The sequence below is a fragment of the Choloepus didactylus genome, chromosome 23 (genome assembly GCF_015220235.1).
Source record: "Choloepus didactylus isolate mChoDid1 chromosome 23, mChoDid1.pri, whole genome shotgun sequence".
NCBI lineage: Eukaryota > Metazoa > Chordata > Mammalia > Pilosa > Megalonychidae > Choloepus > Choloepus didactylus.
In genome coordinates this window covers 18,913,220-18,934,351 of record NC_051329.1, presented here as the reverse complement: position 1 = coordinate 18,934,351, position 21,132 = coordinate 18,913,220, and the positions used below count along the sequence as shown (strand labels likewise).

The window sequence follows — 21,132 nt, the reverse complement described above, 5'->3', positions numbered from 1 at the left end:
TATTTAGCCCTTGCCTTCACGAACTGCTGCCTCGCGAGTTCGAAAGTCTCCTCGTTCCTCAGGGCCAGCGACTCCTGCGGCCTCCCGCCCCTGCAGGGCAGCTAGGGGAGACCAAGGCAGAGGCCTCGGGGCCACCGAGCAGCTAGTCACCTGCCCTGCACCCCGCTGCCTGTCGGCCTTTGCTGGGCAAGCCGCTCCACTCGGCGCCGCACTGCGGCTGCGGGGCTGGGACCCGAGCTTCTCCAATGGGCGTCAGGGTCTCAGCTGCCGCAGGCCGCGCGTCACGCCCGCTATTGGCTGGCGGCGAACAGCGAAGTCACCGCACGGCGCCGGTTGCCACGGACGCCCGCCCCGCCGCCCCAGCCGTCACTGAACGTCAGGACACACCCCTGGCGCCTCGCGGCGGCTGCAGCTTCCCGCGCTTCCAGGCGTCTCCCGGCAGGTGGCGCCACGAGCAGCCTGGAGACTCCGAATGTGCTGACTAACGCCGCCGGGGTGGGGGGCGGACCCGGGGATGGGGGATCCCTTTCCTTCCTGCAAGCCCGAGGCGGGGCGCATCTTGCCCACCTCGTATCCCGGCCTCAGACTGCACCCTCGGGAATCTTAGTGCCATTCATGAGAAACTAGAAAGGGAAAGCAAAGCTGCAGAAGTCACTAATCAATATACTAATCGTGTTTTTTAAAAAAGGAGTATTTCAAAGTGTTGGCAGAATCACTTATTTAAAGGAAACGAGTAATTGTCTCCTTTTTTAGAAGACAGATTTCTAGCCCCAGATTTGTTTTTGCTTTTCGCGAGGGCCTTTCCCCTGCAAGAAGATACAAGTTACTTCTCTGAAACTCTACTGTGCAATCTAAGGTACACTTCAAGTCCTGCAGCCCAGTGGAGAGAGGTGAATATTAAGAAGCAGCTGCCAGGCTGAGGTTCAGACTGAATTGTCAGGTTGAATCCCCAGAGGATTCTAATGTGCAGCCAGGATCCAGAACCAGAGATGATGAATATGAAAGTAACTTATAAAACTAAGGTCCTATACAAATGTGCGTGTGGTTCCCCCTTTAAATGACTGCTTGGGTCCGCTCTCTCAATACTTGTACACCAAGTTAATTCCATTTCTAAGGAACAGAAAAAGAGCTATCTTCCTGCAGTGAGCTAACAACTCCCAGCCCCTGCTCCCCAAAGGGCCAACCCTGTTCTTTAAGGAGGTAGGGAAGGACAGAGCCTCTTTCCAGAGCTCTCCTTGCTGGGGGGGATACTTGCATTACAAGGTCTCAGGTAGATTTGGAGCCTCTCATCCAGCTGGCAGAGCTAGGCTCCACTTTTTTTTTTAAGGGATGGCAACTGCACAACTTGTTTCTTCTCTCCTGTACCCTGCCAATCTCTGGTTATTTCTCTCACTTCCCATGCCCACGCCAGCATATGGTCAGATCTTGACATTCAGCCCCGGGCTTGGGGGTGGAAGGACCCTGTTGCTCTGTGCCAGGGGCAGCCTATCAGACATGCCTACATGGGGCCATGGGTTCCAGCACAAGCCCTGCCAAGAGGCAAGGCGTCCCTGGCCTGTTTCCTCAGCTGTCATCCCTTCTCTGAGGCCTCAAGGAAAGATTTGGGACATCATTTGGGATTCCTGCCAGTCCCTGCCAACAGGATGCCTCAAATCCACCAGCCTGTACTTCTTGCTTCGTTTTGCTTTGATCCTACAGGGGTTCTACAATTGGCACTTAATTTTTTCATGTTATTCCCTAAATGTCTCACAATTTCATCCTTTGTTATTCATAAAGATATGCTCTCCCTTTCCACCCATCCCTTATATCATCTGCTATTCAGGTATGCATGAACACACCAGGAGTCCAAGTGGCAAAGATAGATATGAGACTCACTGAGTATAATTCCTAAAACAAACTTGAAATTGACAGATAACCTGAAAAAAGACCAGAGGTAAAACAGAAATGGAGATGATGAGAATGATTAAAGAGAAAAGAAGGGAGGGGAAGCAGGTGGAAGTGAGAAACGGGGAAGTTAGTTTGGAGAATTTTAAAACGAGAAATTAAAATTTGTGTCATATGTTTTAAAAAAAAGGTGTATGGTATCTTATTTACAAATTGTTGCAAATGAGCTGATCTTAGCTTTCCAACAAGCAGCAATATGCTGCAGGGGAAAGGACGTGGCTGGAGTCAGAGACCTGAGTTGAAGTCCAGTTTATCACTACTGGCTGTGACTTTGAGGAAAGTGTATCTCAGTTTCCTCATCTGTAAAAAAGGAATTGAAATTGGGATAAAAAATTATTCTTTCTGTTTACAAAGCATGAAAGTGCTTTCTAAACAGTATGCTGATAGACAAATATTACTGTTGTGTCACAGGCTCCCCAAAAGCAGACACATTTTTTGTACCTTTTATCTCTTGTTTCTCAGTGAACAGGGGTTGACTGAGTGCATGATAAAGAAACAACCTCAGGGAGATGGGGAATGTGTAAATATGTGTTTCTGCCATGTGCAGTTACAAGTTTTTTTTGAACGTATAAGAATGAATGCACTTATGCATTTCTTCTCTATTAAATAACACCTCCAAATTATTAAAAAGTGACCCATTTTATGGGAAATATAGGGGGCAAGGAACATGTAAAATGACAGCATAGGAATGCCGTCAATCCAGAAGAGGGAAAACTAAGACAAACAACCCAATTTCTTCAATAAACAGCAGTAAGAAAAATAAAAAAGAGGGAGTATTATAGATTTATGAGACATCATCAACCAAATGGAATATGTGGACTTTAAAGTCTGAGCTTAACCAACTATATAAAAAGACATTTATGGATATACATTACCATAATAAAATTAAAAACAAAAAAAACAAAAACCACAAGCAACATGAATAAAACAAATTTACAACGAGACTTCTGAGACAGTACACCACAAGGTGTTAAACCAAGATTTTAAAAATTGATGATGCATTTCCAACCATATTGCTCTCTCTGAAAAGGGTAAAAAGGATGGTGAATCATTAATAAGCAAAATAAAATTATTTGAGAACTATTTTTAAAAAGGACATTTAAGGGACAACTGGGGAAATCTGAACAGTTACAGGATACTAGATGACATTAAGAAATTACTATAAAATTTTTTCCAGTGTGATAACTATATTGTGGTTGTGTTTAAAAAAAAAAAAAAGTTTTTATCTGGTAGCAATATACAGTCAAGTGTTTATGAGTGATATATGCCTTGTAACTTTCTTTAACATGACTCAGTGGGGAGTGTGGATGGGGATACAGATGATCTAGGACCGGCCATATGCTGTTTACTGTTGAGCCTGAGAGCTGGGTAGACGGGTTCACCATCTTAACGTTTTCTATTTTGCGTATGCATAAAATTTTCCATAACAAAAAGTTAATAAAAATAAAAAAAGATGAGGTTAAATATATATAATCAAATTTGAAAGCTAAGAAACATGAAAGTGGAAAAAAAAAGCAAGGCATGTAAAATATCTCCTATTGTGTTTTAAAAAAATACCCACAACTATACTGAATGTATATCTATATAAACATAGGAAAATGACCTACCAGTTGTGTCTGTCTGGATGAAGAACAGGAATGGGGTGTGTGTGTGTGGGTAGCAAGGAAACTCCAACTCTTTAGCCCTGTATTCTTATGTATGAATTAATTTTAAAAATTGAGCATAAAAGGAGAGGCTAAACCTGCTTACAATTGTGCCTAAGAGTCTCCCCCGAGTGCCTCTTTGTTGCTCAGATGTGGCCCTCTCTCTCTCTAACTGAGCCACCTCGGCAGGTGAACTCACTGCCCTCCCCACTATGTGGGACCCGACTCCCAGGGGTGTAAATTTCCCTGGCAACACAGGATATGACTCCCAGGGATGAATCTGGACCTGGCATTGTGGGATTGAGAACATCTTCTTGACCAAAAGGGGGATGCAAAATGAAACGAAATAAAGCTTCACCGGCTGAGAGATTTCAAATGGAGCCAAGAGGTCACTCTGGTGGACATTCTTATGCACTATATAGATAACACTTTTTAGGTTTTAATGTATTGGAATAGCTGGAAGTAAATACCTGAAACTATCAAATGCCAATCCAGTAGTCTAGACTCTTGAAGACGATTGTACAACAATGTAGCTTACAGGGGGTGACAGTGTGATTGTGAAAACCTTGTGGATCGCACTCCCTTTATCCAGTGTATGGATGGATGAGTAGAAAAATGGGGGACAAAAACTAAATGAAAAATACGGTGAGGTGAGGGGGATGATTTGGGTGTTCTTTTTTACTTTTATTTTTTATTCTGATTCTGATTCTTTCTGGTGTAAGGAAAATGTTCAAAAATAGATTGGGGTGATGAATGCACAACTATATGATGGTACTGTGAACAGTTGATTGTACACCATGGATGACTGTATGGTATATGAATGTATCTCAATAAAATGGAATTAAAAAACAAAACAAAACAAAAACCGAGCATATATTCCCATGTTACTCGTGAAATTAAAAAAAAAAAAAAAAAAAAAAAAAATGAAGCGAGCCACATGGCACTCACTTGGCAATAGCCTCGTCCCGGTCCCTGATGGCCTTCTGAAGCTGCTCCTTTGGCTCCCTGTCCTCAGAGGTCACCCTGAGTCGGTCTCTCTCCTCCTTCAGTGCCGTCATCTCGACACTCAGCAGCGTCACCTGACCAGAGACGGGAGGAGAGGGGACATGATGACATCATGGCTGCTGGTCCCAAGTGTTTTCCCTCCAAGAGGGAAAAAGGAAAAAGAAAATCCAAGCAGACACAGGGGTTGTGTGTGGGGGTGCAGACCAGTAGGCTCCCCACTCCAGGAGTCTCTGAACTTCAGGCAGCATCTCTGAAGGAAGGATGCCACCTGCCAGACTTGAGCTCAGTGTCAAGAGGCCTGGGGCCCTGGGGCCGGATCCCCCTTGGACGCACTCCCAGGAACGAATAAAAGAGCACCAGACTTGCACCAGTGCTCTGAAACACATTTTTGGGGCCAGGGACTCAGGTTTTGTTTTCAGGCATCTCCCACTCAACGCTGAGAGCTGTTATCAACAGGGCCCTGTGATCCCAAAGCCTGGGACCTTACACTCATCTCTCAGCTCTCTGGCAGGGCTCGGTGCAGTCCGGCTCTCTCGTTTTTCTTCATTTCGTTCCCCAGGTCAAAGCCACGTGGAATTTAGAAACCTAAATGATGTTATCTTTCACTTCAAACCTGTGGCCTTTCCTGTGGTCCCTGCCTCTGGGAATGCCCCTGTGCAGGTTCTCATGCCAAACCTGGGATCATCCTTTTTGGGAGCGAGGGGCCCCTCCTGGTGACTCCCTCGGTGACCGGAGCTCATCCTGCCCTCTGTGCAGTAACACCCTTCACACCACGAGCCCCATGACGGCAGATCTGTGCCTCACCCATCTGCTTTCCCAGAGCCTGGCTGTGTACAGGGTCAACAGTGCTAATCCCAATGCACTTGTCTTTTTTTTTTGCTATTTACCATCCAAAATCCCTTCCTGTTTTGGGAGCTTTCCTGGTTGGCTGAGGCTCGGTGGGAGACAGGGCATTTCCTTTCCTGGGCAACCTAGACATGAGCCTGTGACCCAGACTTACCAGCCACACCCCACTACCTAGGGCTGCAGCTCATGGGGGAGTAAAGAGAAGCCACAGGCCACTGGGAAATTATTTACATGGGCTCCTTCCTGTTGTTGGAGCCCAGGTTCCCTGGCTCTCCTGTTGATTCTCTAAGCAACCAGATTTAATTCTAGTACATTCTCTTTCGGCTTAAGTTAAGCAGAGCAAGTTTCTGTTGTTTGAAACTAGGAACCATGCCTGGTGGAGCGTTCAGTAAGTAGTTGTTGAATGAATGGAGGGGTGGGAGCCCTGTCTTCTCACAGTGGGTAGGACCAGACATGAGTTAGGGTACCTAGCCATGACTCTTGTTAAATACGAAACATAATTTGACATTTTTCCCGCAAGGGAAGCTCCACCCATAGAAGTCTGCCTCCCTCCCACAAGGGAATAAACATCACCTTTCAGTGTACCCATCTCTGCTCCTCAAGTCCCAGGTCAAATCATCTTGAGACAGAATGAGACGGACCGACCAAAGGCCCCAGGTCTAAGGCTGAAAATCAAGCTCTCCTGGAGACCCTTCAGACTCTCCCTGGACTGAAAAGAGCAGAGGTGCCAGCCCTGGGGGTAGCAGCCATCTGGAGGAATTCGGAGGACAACCAGCAATGAAGAGGGATATGAGGACAACTTGTTGCCACCGTGTCTCGGGAGGATGGCAGGAAACGGGGAGCTCGGGGCCTGGTGCTCTGTGCTGAGAACAGTGGGAAGCAGCATCTGTGGCAGGGAAAGCTGCGAGGTGGAGGGTGAGAAGGGTAAGGAGACTCCTGACTCAGCACCTGCAGAAGCAGTGGCATGCAGACTCATGCATCTATCCCTGAGGCAGACGAGGCAGGAGGCGACAAGCCCAGCCTCACCTCATCTACTGGCAGGTTCTGCAGCCTGGCAGGCCAGAACTCTAGGTCCAGAGAACACCTAGCAGAGAGCGCCAGACCTCCTCAGACCAAATGAGCTTTGAGATGGCCTCAGGACAGCCGTGGGACAGCCGGGTGTCCTGTCAGCTGAGTAAGGGACAGGCAGAACTACATGCTGCTTAGGAAATGTTGACATTTGACATGCTCCAGATAAAACTCCAGAACTTTTTACTTTGACCTAGAAAACCTGGTATAGGTAGGGCCTACCAGCCATTTGCCTTAGGAGAAGCGACACGTGACTTAATCTCTCTTTAAACCTTTCATAGCAAGTAGGCACAAAACTAACTATTGCCTGGTTGTGGTGAGGCTCAGACGAGATAAACAGTCCTGGGCCCTGCATGGTGCCTGGTGGACGACTGTGGGCTCCTGCTCCTCCCCTCGCTCCACTGGGCTGGGCCATCCTGCTGGGGCTTCATGAGGACCCAGCCCAGGTCCACTCCCCATGCGGCGCCTGGTGAACGATGTGAAAGGGAAGCCACTGGGCATAGCCTAAGCCAGTTTTCAGCTGACACTTCCAGGAAACTTTCTTGGTGGAGATGACTTCCTGAATGGTCCCACACCAGTCTCTCAGCAACTTACACTTTGCTCATGTTTCTGAATGAAATAATGTCTCTGGAGAGTTTCTTGTTTTACAATTCTGAGAAGCAAAAAACATCAACAAAACAGAGCAAAAAACCAGCCAATTCCAAAGAGCTGACAAGCAGAAGCACCTCTAAGAAATTTAAATAGGTTTGAAAATAAACTTAAAAATTTTTTATTAATCCAAAGCACTTTTAGATCCAAACTTTCTCTTGCATTTTATTCCGCCAGTTTGGAAGACTTGGCCCCGAGTCTGAACCACCAGCAGAGGGTCTTAGGATTCAGGAACAAGAATGCCTTTGGCTGCCCAACCCCACTCCCCAGGGCACTGCCAGAAAGAAGCCACAGCTTTAAAGAGCATCTTTGCGTCCTCATTATCAGGTCACTCAAAGAAAGTAGGGCATGGTACTGGCTTTGGGTGGATCCCCCAATATCAGGAGGATAATACTAGGAAGATTAATGGGTGTGACCCAAAAAAGACAGGAATATATTTCTATAAAGTACTTTTAAACTTAAGGAATAATGGGGAAAATGAAAGTCAGGCTGAAGTTCCATCTCTCAAAAATCTTGTGGAGCAGGAAGGGATGGACACCTTAGGACAAGGAAAGGAAGGGGGCAGGCTGGGTGGGGGCAGCAGGACAGAAACTCTATGTGCGACTCTAGTCAAAAGGAGGAGCCTTTCCTTCTCCCCTAGGATGGAGTTTAAAATCTCCTTTCTGGGTGGGACGGCTCCTTAAACCCTTTAAGGGGGGTTGCTCACCTGACTGTGGAGTTGCTGCAGTTCTTCTAGGCTCTGCCTCAATTTACCCCTCTCTCCCTCCATGAGTTCCCTTAGGGCTCTCGAGTCCTCACTGGTCTGCCTTATCTGTTCTTCTAAGGAGTCATCGTCAATTCTCCGGGAGGTCTGACAGCAAAAGAAAGAGCCAGGCAGCCAGAGGGATGGGGAGGGTAGAGAGGGTGGGTGGGGAGGGGGTCGATGAGGAGGGGAGTGACAGATGGGGGGTTGGGGATATGGCAGGGGGAGAAGTGGGAGGAGAGAGAAAGAAAGAGGAGAGAGAAAAAGGAGAGAAGAAAGAAGGAATTAGGGGAGAGAGATTCTACAGAACAGTAAATTGCGGTTTTTACTCGGATACAAAATTCTGTATTCAAAGCTTCCAAGGAAACCCCCTGAACTCAAGGCCACCGCTGCCTATATAGATCTCTATGGGGAAAAGGACATCACCTGTGGGTCCCAGGTCTGCGAGAGGACGACTCTGGGGCCTTCCATTCTCTGGCATTAGCCCCCCTGCCTGATCACAGGGATTCAATGCTCCCAAACAAATACGGGCTCAGAAGAAGTCACTACAGGTATTTAAGAAGGTTTCTGTTCTAGCGTTAGCCTCATCCTGCCACCAGCCAGATCCCATGGGGTGGAGGTGAAGCGCTTGTCCCCAGCCTGCTCTCGTACCGTGGGCTCCATGCCGTCCACGATGCTCTGTATCAATCTCTTGAGCTCGCTGAGGGCGGTGCGCAAGCTGCCAGCCGGCACGTCCTTGGCGGACGAAGTTTCTGAAGACTCATCCATCGAGGAGTCGGTGGACACGGCAGAGTCGGCGCTGTCGTTTCCTCGGAGGTGCGAGCAGAGGTAGCGCACCTGGCAGTAAGCTTCCCAGAGCTGCAGCCTCAGCTGTCACACAGAGACAAGATTCTCGATTACGGACTCTAGAGAAGACGGCCACCCGATCGTCTTTTTCCAGTATATGAATCCAAACTACTGATACCCAACACACCTGCTTTGGGAGAAAGTTTTTTTTTTTTTTTTTTTTTTTTTAAATCATCTGTCCCAAGAAATGCTGATACTTATTCTGGGCCCAGTATGTTTATAGAGACTCCTAATTCTTGTTTCCCTGTTTGCTAGCTCATCCCACTTGCCTTTATAAAGCATTTTCTTTATATAATCAGTTACTTTGGAAATGAGTGTTTATATGTAGTATGAAAAGAAGCCAACGGGACAGAGAGGATGAGCCCTGAATGTTCTACAACTTTGTCAATACACAAGGTTATGAGGCCGATCATCAGTCAACAGGCATTTGCTGAGAGGCCCAGGGGTGACAGGCAGCTGGACGTGGCTCTGCCCACAACATTCTGTCCTCTGGAAGTTCTGTTCTTAATGCCTCAGTGGACAAGGTGGGTGGAGAATGGAAAGTGGGACTTGCTTCAGTCGTGGCTTGCTTCATGACAGCTCTAGCCAGCAGGCCCAGGGCTTGCCCAGGCCCCTACCAGGCTGGCTGCTGAAACAGCAGGCACTGAGAGAGAGGGAGTCTGATGGGCTGTTGAAGTTGCCCGAGAGCCCCCAGGCAATCTCACGTGTCGGAGTGCCGGGGATGGTGACACCTGTTCTCTCTCTTGCTCCAGCTCCTCGGCCTCCATGCTCTGCTCCATCTCTGACAGGAGGGAAGTGCTGGTGGCAGCAGAGCTCTGCAGACTTCTCTCCTCCGTGAGTTCTTCTACCTTCACCTGCAGCTGTCTGTAGGAGAGTCGCACCTCCTGGAGCTCTAGCTGGCTTTGATGCAGCTTTCAAAGAAACAGCAAATGGTAGTGAGGATCTCCAGAAACAAAAACAAAACTGACCCCAAACCTGTTCGTGCTTCTAGATCCAAACACCAATTTACAGAAAAATATATAGAAAGGAACATGTTAAGACTGCACCAGGGATGCAAGCAACAAAACCTACAAGGGCAAACAGCTCAGCTTCCTCAACAGATGAATTAAGAAAAAAAGATAAAGAAGGAACCTACAGATTAAAAGAAATTTAAAAGACATATCAACTGTCTGCAATGTGTGGGTCTATTTTAATTTGTACCTTGACTCAAACATAAAAAAAAAAAATGAAAAAAATGTGACATTTATAAGATGATTGAAAATTTGAACACTGACCGGATTTTTGATATTAAGGAAATAGTGCTATTTTTTTTAAAGTATAATAGTATTGTGGCTCTATTTTTAAAGTCCTTATCTTATTTATTTATTTATTTTATTTTTTTTGAGTTCAGTTCTATTGAGATATATTTATACCATACAATCATCCATGGTGTACAATCAACTGTTCACAGTACCATCATATAGTTGTGCATTCATCACCCCAATCTATTTTTGAACATTTTCCTTATACCAGAAAGAATCAAAATAAGAATAAAAAATAAAAATGAAAAAAAAAAGAACATCCAAATCATCCCCCCCCATTCCACCCTATTTTTCATTTAGTTTTTGTCCCCATTTTTCTACTCATCCATCCATACACTGGGTAAAGGGAGTGTGATCCACAAGGTTTTCACAATCACACTGTCACCCCTTGTAAACCACATTGTTATACAATCGTCTTCAAGAGTCAAGGCCACTGGGTTGGAGTTTGGTAGTTTCAGGTATTTTAAGTTTTTATCTTTTAGAGATACTCCTCATTTACAAAAAAAATTATAAAAAACTCTTAGGTAATTTACTTAAAAAATAATACAAGAATAGAAGAAGTGGATGTAATGCAGATGGGGGCAGGACTGGCCATTGTTTTTAGAGCAGGGCAATGGGGTATGCTGGGTCTTATTATACGATTCTGTTTTTGAGTTAGTTGAAATTTTCCATAATAAAAAATTAAATACAAATGCACAAACTAAGGTGCCATTAGACTTTCACCAGAAAGTCTAAAATAAATAGATAAATTCTGGCTGCTGCTGCTAATAATAACATGAGGTGTTGGTGAGGATGTGGAGCAACTAGGACTCCCCTTGCTGGTGAGAGTATAAAATGTACAACCACTCTGAAAAATTGTTTGACCTTTTCCAATAATGTTAAATATACATCTTTCCTATGATCCAACAATTCCACTCTTAGGTGCAGACCCAACAAAAATGACTGCATATCTCCACAAAAGACCTAAGCGCGATGTTTATAGCGGCAATATTCATAATAGCCACAAAGGGAAATAGTCCAAATGCCAGTAAAAATAGGATGGATAAATTCTGGCTTATTCAGAAGCTAGAATACTATACAACAGTGGAAAAAGTACACATGACAATTACTCGCCAAAACACAAGCAAAAGCCAGACATAAAGTACATAATGCGTGATTCCATTATAGGAAGGTCCCAAACTTCATGGAGATAGGAGGGATTAAAGTCAGAACACCTTTTTTGCCTTTGAAGAAGTGGCAGGGTATTGACTGGGAAGGGACAAGAGAGGCTTCTGGGGGTGTGGATAATGTTCTATATCTTGATTTAGGTGGGGGTTACATTTGTGTATACATTTGTAAAACTTTATTGAGCTGTCCACTTAGGATTCGTGTGCTTTACTATATGTATGCTAATTTTAATGACAAAATAAAGGGGGGAAGGGGTAGCTTGGAATGGAGCTGGGGGTGGGTAATACCAAGTAGCCTCTCCCCGCTCTCTGCATACCTCACAGTTTAAAGACAAGGCCCTGGGGCTGGGAGGCCACAGATGCCATCTGGCCCATCCCCCTCATTTCCAAGGGTAGGGAAATGAGCCACAGGTGACAGGTGACTTTCCCCAACCACCAAGAAGCAGAGCTGGACTCAGGGTCCCTGGGCCAGGGCTCTCTCCATGCCTCCACACAGCTTACTTGTCACAGACAGATGAGATGTTAACCTATTTTAAAGATCTCCGAAGGGAAATTTCCTCCGTTTCAGTTCTAACTCTGGTGGTCAGAAATGAACACACATTTTGCCTGATTAACCCAAGTCCTTCACCCCATCCATTCAGCTATTCTTTCTCAGCCCTTACTGAAGACTGGGAAGGGCTACATAGTTAGAGACACTCCTTTTCAGTAGCTTTTCAAATAGCTTCCATTCTGCAAGCTGCATATTGTATGTATCATATACTTTCAGGCCTTTCCTTTACACCCTCCTTCTGGATTTTTAAGTGATCTCAGAGGTTTTAACATAATCCTGCACTCAGAGCTGACAGAGTCACGGAGATCAACTAGTCCAACCATCTCAGGTTCCTGATGATAAAACTGGGGCTCAGACTGGGGGGGTCGGCAGTGCAGGCAACAGGACGTCCAGGCCGGGCCCCCTCCCCTTTCCCTTGCTGCCCCCACCTTACCCCTCTCTGGCCCCTTCGGTGTGGAGCCTCCAACAGGGCACCACCGTCTGGGGAGGTTATCACAACCACTGAGTGTCTGGGCAGGACCCCAGCATGGCGGCCAGATGCCACACTCTTATTTGTGCACCCCATCATGACACTTTTAACACAAAAGACCCCAGCTGTGGAATCCCGATCCAGTTTGCTAACCACTATGCACACAACCATGGGATACACCTGCACATGAGTGGTATTTCCCGCTCTGGCATCGGTGGGATGCCCGCACCCCACTTTAAAGGGCATAAGAACATCACATTGAGTGAAATAAGCCAGACTCAAAGGGACAAAGATTGCATGATCTCACTGATATGCAATAATTCGAATATGCAAATTCATAGTCGAAATGAGAATACAGGTTACTAGGGGCAGGGGAGCTAAGGCTTAATTGGTGCAGTTTGTTTGGGGTGATGGTAAAGCTTTGGTAATGGAAAACCAAATTATATTCACCACAACATTCTGAATATAATTGACAACACTGAATTGCATACTTGAAAGTAGTTAAAATGGGGAATTTTAGATTGTATATATTATTAGAATTAAAAAAAATCCACAGACCTATACAACACGAAGAGTGAACCTTAGTGTAAACTATGGACTATAGTTAACAATATAATTGTAACAATATTGTGTCATCAATTGTAGCAAAAAATAAAGACATTTAAAAATTGAATTTTGGTGGGGGAGGGAAAAATTGAACAGTTTATTTTTAATAAAACAGTGTTTCTGGGGTCAGCCCTGCTCCATTATAGTGTGCACACTGCATTGGTCTGTTCTGGACTCTCAAAAGTGGGTTCTGTGGTTCCTGAAGAGATGCCAAGACTGGAGGTTAGCAGGCAGCCCCTCAGAGCTCTGCAGTTTTAATACATAGAGCAAACTGCCTTGCAGTGCCTTGAGCCAATCCTTCAGGTGTCCCGGCAGCTTCACCTTTGCCAACCCGTATCAGGAAACGGCTGGCTAGTGGCACCTGTGATCTGGATGAGTCCCAACCAGGAAGGGTCTGGAGCCAGGTTACTCAGAGAATGAAGAAGGAACGGGCAAGCCTGCTCTGCACAGTTTTCCGTGGATCAGCAATACCTGCTGGTCCGGCGGGAACAACTCCAGCCCCAGTTTTGAGGAAATTCAGAAAGAAGAAATCATGGTTTAAAAAAAGAGACATTCCTAGGAAGCATTTGGCGCAATTACAAATGGCACATTAAACTGACAATTATTTTCCAGACAACTCCACATACATCTCAGCATGGAAAGTTCTGCACAGACAAGTACAAGTTCTTATGCACTGGATAAAATTAGTTCAATTACTCATGCACACTCAAAGAGGCTTAATTAATTATAACAGAAAGAGAACAAAAGGCCAGGACGGGTCTGCGTTCTGGTCAATAACTGATTCATCAACCGGACAGACATATGCAAAAAAAACCAAACCAAACCAAACCAGAGAAGAACCTGGTAAGTATAAGAATCCATTAAAATAAGAAATATCAGCCTTTATATGAAAAAGAGGCCCCTGAATGTGCTTATATGTATGAACAAGGATGACACTAAATGCTCTGTATTTACATAACATATTACGTTTAAACACTCACAAACATTCAAGTCCCTAAGGTTGGCACCAGTGGAGGTGCCCTCCCCATTTGACATTTTAAGGGATCTGAGATGTTGAGTGCCGCCTTAAGCGACTTGCCTAACAGTACACCATTAGTGTCAGAGCCGGGTTTAGACCGTCGGTACTGCTTCCTGGGCCACCTCACAGCGAGCAGGGCCTGTGCTCTCTGCTGACAAAATCTGCCCCCTCACTGGGACTGGGTCCCTGCACAAATCCGTAAGATGCCTGGCTGGGTATGGAACAGGGCATTGTTAAGTGGTCCTTAGGGGGACAAAGTATTTCCTTCACCAGGCATTCAGAGTCTAGCAACATGTTTGATATAGTCTAGGTGCTCAATGAATAACAATTTTTATCCCTATTCTCAACCTGAAAAAAATTAGAGTGGGATTTGATCATTAGTTTAAAAAAATCTGGTTTTGACAGCAGAACCCCTTTCCATAAGTCTCTTGTGGAACTCCAAATTATACAGTGAAACAAACCAAGAGGGAGCTTGGGGCAGGGGTGGGCGGGCCGTGCGTTGCCTGCTCCAGTCTTCCCCTCAGCCCTGCCTGGGGAGAAGGGTTTTAAATCATGGGATTACATACATTCTGAGGCTGCCAGCTCAACATTTCACAAGTCTGGTTTAGGACTGCTCAACTACAGCCTGAGTGAGCTGGAATTTTTATTTCTCTATTTCAACAACAGGCTGTTTCAGTACAGGCCATTTCAATAACGGAAAGGGCTTTCTGGAGGGTGTTGGTAATCAGTGGCAGCTTAAGGAAAATCTCACATGAACAGAGGAAAAGAATTACCGATAGTTGGGAAAGATGAGAATTTAGCCCATCGATGAAGACTTTCCAAATCCAAGGGGGAACAGCCTGGGCTGCTGTAGGGCCCCGGGTGACTGACCCCCTCTCATTGGGGAAGAAGCTAGTCGGAAGACAGCGGCCGTGCAAATGGGGAAGACGTGAAGGCGGCATCAGCTGGACGCTCGCTGCTAAGGAACAAAGCCCGCTGTGCCAGGCGGGCCCTGGAAGTCCACCCCTCCGCCTACATTCCCCCGCCCCAGGCCCCCAATCCTTGACTTGAAATAAGGACTTTTTATTTGTGTATTTCATGCCATCTTCCTATTTCCCTGTACTTTGTCTCCTTCTCCTCTCCATGCTCTACTCAGCAGCTCTCAGGAGGGTGCCTGATGGGTAAGAAGTGACGGTGAAACACTGACTTTCAGGCGAGTGACGTGCAAAAAGTTACCACGGAGCAACCGGTAAAGCAGGCAGGTGGGTTCTACTCTAGACTCTACCAAAGACTTACTGCACCACTTTTGGATAAACGATCCATCTTTTTCTAGGTCCTAGTTTTACGGTGTATGTGAAAGCACTGCGCTTCCTGTAAAGAAGCATGCAAACATTCACTGTCATCACCATCAACCTTAAAAATGAGCAAACTCCTTCCCTTCTTGAAAACCGCTGTGAGGTTTTAGTCTGCACCACTTTCTATTCAACGTTCACTGAGGCCCTACTGTGGATGAAGCTCTGAGCTGAAGCTGCTATGTTGCCCTCAAAGAGGTTCGTCATTCAGATGGCAGCTTAGCTGATGGAGTCAACAGCAAGCGACCTTGGCCTGAGATGCTGTTTTCTTTTCCCACACCCAGGGCTTTCCTGAGCAGCCTACGTTCAGTGGGGGCCTTGGGTAGCCTTGTCCTTGGGCAGGGACCCACCTCTGCACTAACAACACCATTACAGCCCAGAACACGGTAATGTGCGAGGGGAAGCGTTGCACTCTCAGCCACCAGCCTTGGGGAAGGCAAGCCTGGGGAAGCTTTCTTGATTGCAGAGGCTACACTCTATTTCTTGGGAGGCTGGGAGTCTTTTTTTTAATCTTTTTTGAGTGGAGGATTCTTTGTAGTCAAGTATGAGCTCTGATGAGGCCTGGTGGAAATTCTCAAATAAGGACAAATATGGTCATGAAGCAATTTCCTTTAGGAAGAAAAAAAGGCCAATTAGGCTCACAAAGGGGATCAGCCTGTGGCTTTTCTGGCAACTCTTGGAAGCAGGATATACGTCTTGCTGTGTTCAGTGAGCAGCCTCTTGGTTTCTGCTCTGTGCCAGCCAACTAAATCCATCACCCTGGGATGTCAGCAGCAGAGAGCATTGTGAGCTGAGCACAGAAAGTCACAGGCTCCCTCTGAAATCCTCTGGCAAATCTCGCAAACACCGGGAGGCTGGAGTGACACACGCAGTGTTCCAGCCATGTTAACTACCCAGAAAGAACTCTGTGAACCTGCTCCAGGGGCCAGTGGTGCGGAACAAATTGGGATGACCTGTGGGGAGAGATGTGCTTCTCCCAGGCAGAGGCGGAACAGCCAAGCTAGTGGGTGCCCCAGGGAAATTACAAACAGGGCCTGCGGAGAGACCTCAGCTTCGCCCACACCCAGCCGGTGGTGGGGCTCATCCCCCCGCCTTTCCTTTTTGGCTAAGGGGCTTAGTGCTCCTTTTGTCTGCCCCGGTACCTGCAGGTCTTTGTCATGGCTCTGCCTCTCCAGGATCAGCACACGGTCCTGCAGCTCCTCCATGGCCCCTTGGAGCAGGTCATTTTCCTCTAAGGTGGCGCTGAGGCGATGCTCCAGTTCCCGTTTCTGATCGGACAGCATCTTGATCTGAAAGGGTGGAAAGCCACAGGGGTGGTGTGGAGTTACACCCAGGCTGACGAGTAGGAAGGGAGGGACTAGCCTCAAAACAGGAAGGCATGTGTTTCTTCAAGTGTCCTGCCCAGGGGCTCTGTGCCCCCATCTCTGAGAGAACAGCTGTGAAATCCTAATAAGCTGAAGATAAACCCCTCCCCTCTAGAAACTGCTCTGAGGAGGGGCAGGAGTTGAGCTTTGGGGAGGCTGGAATGTGGGATGCCAGGCAGAGGAAGGGAAGGTTAGCACTCTGGAAATTCCAGAGATAAGACAGAGGAGGGCCCCACCTTGCTTGGCCTCAACTTTATCCCAACCCTGCAATTTGAGGGGGTGGGGATGGGGTGGATCCTAACTGGCTGTACTACTCTTCTCGTCATAGCACAATAAACTGCCCAAGAAATCCTCAGGAGCCGCTGTATTTACATGCTCTAGGGCTTTCCTCTCGCCGTCCCTCACTGCTGGCAGGTCTGGCTCCAGAGGTCATACAGTTCAGACCTGGCGCCCCGAGTTAATGGAGGAGCTAGTGGGTGTAGACACAACATAGAGACTATGTCAGGGTGGGTCCTGGGAAGCAACAGGACAGCAACCCTAGTGGGTAACTGGTTTTACTTAAAGTATCTGTTGCCTGAGCAGGTAATTTGTGAGCAGAGGCAAATTCTCTCCTTCTATTAAATAGGCTGGTATGTCTGGACACTGGATACCCGGCCAGTCTCAAGAAACATGAACATTCTTTTAGGAAGGTCTGTCTGGTCTCTTCAGTATCAGCAAAACAGAGGAAAAGAGGCAAGATGCTGAGTCTTCTCTGGCCTTCCAAGGTATGCAGCATGGGCTGCTGGAGCCAGTGTTCCCCAAGATCACTGACTGATGTGTCACCCAAAGACCACTGTCCTGCTTGGACAGCAAGCCTGTCCAGGTCTCCTAAGGCCTGCAGTTCCTCTCCACAACGGTGTCTGCTTTTCTGATTCCCTGCAGGCCCTCTACTTCCTACTGGCTTTGGGGAACTTTTGGAGTCCTGCAGGGTCCTTGGCTCTTCTCATTTATAGGCTTCCTGCTGGACTGATGTCTCTACCAGCTTCCTGCTTGTACATATTCTCCTGACACAGTTAAGGTGTTCTCCAGCTCTCTAGTCTAGCTTGGGTTACAATTCCTTAAGGCCTTTACTTGGTTAAGTTCTGGGGAACAACCTCAGGGGAGATTTCGAAACCAATGTCCAACTTGTTCCGGATCCTCTGAGATCCACTTTGCCCTTTGCTTCTGGGCCATTCTCACTCTGCACTAGCAGTCTGTTCACAGGGTGCAGATCTTCCCTGGCTACCAATCACTCAGACAGGATGCCATCCTAGGGAAACAAAGTATGTGGCCTTTGTCCACAGAGATCAGGTATCTGGTGAAATAAAGAAACACTGTCTCTCAAGGGTACACCTGGGTAAGGGACTTTTTGTGAATGGGCCCACTATTCCCTGCACTGTAGCAAAGCTACCCAAGTGAAAGGAATTCCTACTCTAGTTGATTTTCATTTAAATACCCTCTGACCTTTACATTTTTCATCTCATGACAATCATTGTTTCCCAAGTTCCACTCAGTGAAATAATGAGGTAATGTGATTCTGATACACAACCCCAACTCCTTAAAAAAGTTTAGAGAGAAGTTCAGAGCTACCTGAAGTAACTTACTGGAAATGAACAGTTTCACAGCTTGGCTTTTTAAAGCAGCTGTGTTCCTGGGATGGAGCAAGGAGTTGGTATTAGGCCACCAACTCCCTTACCCCACCCTACACACCCTGAAACTTGTGACCAAATCTGGAGGTAAACATTCCTGGGAATTACCCTGTTACATGAGGGTCTAGAAAAAGTGAGTGGGAAGCGAAAAGAGGAAGACGGGCAACTTGAAGGAGTCAGAGCTTGGCAGAGGCAGTTGAATGGTAAGTCATGCACACAAATGGTCACAGACAGGCATGCCAAACCCCACTGGGACAGACTCTACTTACTTCAAGAACCTGCTGCTCAATACCAGTAGGAATTCCAAGGGGAGGGAGGAAGGAAGGGAATGGGAGGCAGGAGAAAAGAGAAGATATTGACAGACTTTAGGAGAAACATCTTCATGTCATTTACAAAGCATGGGAGCAGACAGCCTGGGCTTCTCTGGAGCTGACCATACTGGAGGGAGCTCATTCCATCTGGCCCTAGATCATCCTTCAGAGTCTGATGGAGCCAAAGGGCTGCCGTTCAGACACTTAATTGAGGGGTCCTTAGGAGCAGACTAGGTGGAAGGCTCCACCGGGGAGAGCCCTTTTGGGCTTGTGATATGATCCCTCTCCTCACCTCACCTCCCACAACTGGATTCTCTCTGTGCAGTTCCTAAGTGGTACTTTTCTTTTCTTCCCTCTGGCTCACTTTGGGGCCCTGGACCCTGGCTGCTATGTTCTGGCCTCTCATATGCTTTCCACAACTTCACAATGTTCCAGGCACCAAACAAAGTGCTTTCCATGTATTAATTCATCAAATCCTCACGACTACCCTGTGAGGTAGGTACTTCCATTACTCTCATTTTACAGATGATAATAATCATAGACCCTATTAAGGTGGACTGAACTTGACCTGAGCGGAATGGAGAAAGGAAAGATTCCCTTTTCCATTTTCTATCTGGGATTGACAAGGATGTTTTTTGGAGGGAACAACATATGCAGTAAAATGTAGCTCATTCATGATTTCAACACTCAGCACAAGTTTGCACACTCCCTCAGCAACCTTACTTTTCTAGACAACAGGCTACCCAGAGGAAAACGGATCAAGCTGTCCCCATTTAGTGTCTCACAGATTCGTCTCTCTTTAGAGATTTTAGTCTGCTCTTACAGAGAACAAGTTTCTGTTTCCTGGTTTGGAGGACCCCTTATCCAAAAGACTGGGTGCAGAACTTCCACTGAGAAAAGCGCTTCTGTCCCAGAGCACTGCCCCCCCTGGGGAGACTCACCTCAGCCTGAAGGCTCTCAAGCCGGATGATGTGCTGGTTGGTGGACGAGTTTTTCTCCCGAAAGTCTTCTCGGAGGGCATGGACTTGCATGGAGAGCTGTCTCTCAACTTCTGATGCCTATGAACAGAGGAGACCTTCAGAGTGAGTTCAGAGTTTGTGCAGAGGAAGTCTGTTAAGAACTTTTGTCTTTAGTTTCTCAAGCATCTCTTTGCAGCTTTCCATTCTATAAGGAGTAAAGGGTGAGATGGCTTCCTACACCTGGTCTATTTGTTCTCTCATACCAAAACAAGACACATCCCCATCCACACCACCACCATACCAGGCCTATGTCTAGGCCCAGGGCGGCTTTATGGATGAGGAGAAATAGGTTCATAAAATAGTTCTCGTATGTCATTATCATCATTACTCTGTATATAACAGAAACTCAGCAAATATTGACTAAGCTGAAATTGTTAGTATTTCACATGAAAGAATAAGACAGGTATACCTACTGCCTTAGAAACTCCTTTATTTCCCCCACTTATCTCTTCAGCGGAGCCCAGGCGAATGAATCATCTTTGTCTGCGTTTCTCCCTTCTATCCTGAGTGGGCACTATTTGAAATTCCCTGTCATGTCTGTTAGGAATTTTGCCATTCATTCCTCAAGGACATTTTGGGAACTTTTAACTATCTGGGGAGCGCTGGCTGAGGTGCTCACTTCCCACCATCACCCATTTATCCTCTGATGCTGAAACACAGAAAACATCAAAACACCTTTCACTGTGTCGGCACCTTCTCTTGACTATGTAGGAGAGTCACCTGAAGAATGCTCACGTGGCCAAGCGTCGATTCCTGCCCACCTCCTGAGGCTCAACTCAGACCTGCTGGGCAGAGCCCTTCACACTGTCCTCAGGGAAGAGAGCCACAGGACAAGTCAGGTAACTGCCTCTGTGCTTCTCGGAGGCCAAACGGGGTCAGTAAACTTCATGGGTTCTTGGGAGAGATCACTGTGTGCTGGAATGATTAGGAAAGACTTTGGGAGGAGGTAGGAGGGTGATAATGTGGAAATGGTAGGCTGATTGTTCAATGAAGCTCTCACAGCCATGGTCACACATTCAAATATTCAGCACCTCTTTTTATCTTTAAGTGCTATAGAACCAAATGTCCTTTTGTTGTTTTTTTTTTTTGATCCCAAAGAGTCAACAAATGTTGCCCCACTGGACTACATAAGAATCTTAATGTATAGTTCCAATTTTTAAACAGCAATTACAAAACACACAACAAAATAATATCAAACCACCTTTTCCCTCTATATCCCAAGTTTAAATTCAGACACCACTAGTTTTTCTCAGACTGTTCAATCACTTAGAAACACAATGCTATTCATTCATCCTTGTGGAATAATAACATTAGTTATATAAACTGAGTGCTTCCTTTGCGTAAAGAACTAAATACATTAAATGCATCATCTCAGTTGTCACACCCAAGGTAGGGACTATCACCCCCAATTTATTGAGGAAACAGGTGTAGGGAAGTGAAGTAATTTGTTCAAGATCTCAGGAAGTGACAGCATTAGAATGGCAAACTGGGCTGTCTTATCCCCAAATTAGGACTGCAATGCTGCCTTCTTGTATTTTGAAATAGTTTTTCCTGCACCAGGGTTGTATAAGTCACTACTGAAACCAAA

The 21,132-nt window shown here is 46.3% G+C and overlaps 1 protein-coding gene across 7 annotated transcripts in view; it reads right to left on the bottom strand.

Annotated features, from left to right (window-relative positions):
• The window catches only part of BICDL1 (BICD family like cargo adaptor 1), a 104,000-nt gene that overhangs the window by 5,349 nt on the left and 77,519 nt on the right, over positions 1-21,132 (bottom strand). For 2 of the 7 annotated variants that reach the window (XR_005214025.1, XM_037817112.1), the window contains exons 3-9: positions 19,467-19,583; positions 18,484-18,495; positions 16,326-16,472; positions 9,447-9,653; positions 8,548-8,766; positions 7,861-8,004; positions 4,536-4,666 (exon numbers count right to left, since the gene is read on the bottom strand). Coding sequence is in view for 6 of the 7 variants with exons in the window: in XM_037817112.1 (XP_037673040.1) it covers positions 4,536-4,666; positions 7,861-8,004; positions 8,548-8,766; positions 9,447-9,653; positions 16,326-16,472; positions 18,484-18,495; positions 19,467-19,583 (977 nt within the window). In the remaining variant the exon portion in view is untranslated. The remainder of the gene's footprint in view (positions 1-4,535; positions 4,667-7,860; positions 8,005-8,547; positions 8,767-9,446; positions 9,654-16,325; positions 16,473-18,483; positions 18,496-19,466; positions 19,584-21,132) is intronic. The other 5 variants (XM_037817114.1, XM_037817116.1, XM_037817113.1 and 2 more) reach the window with 5 other exon arrangements.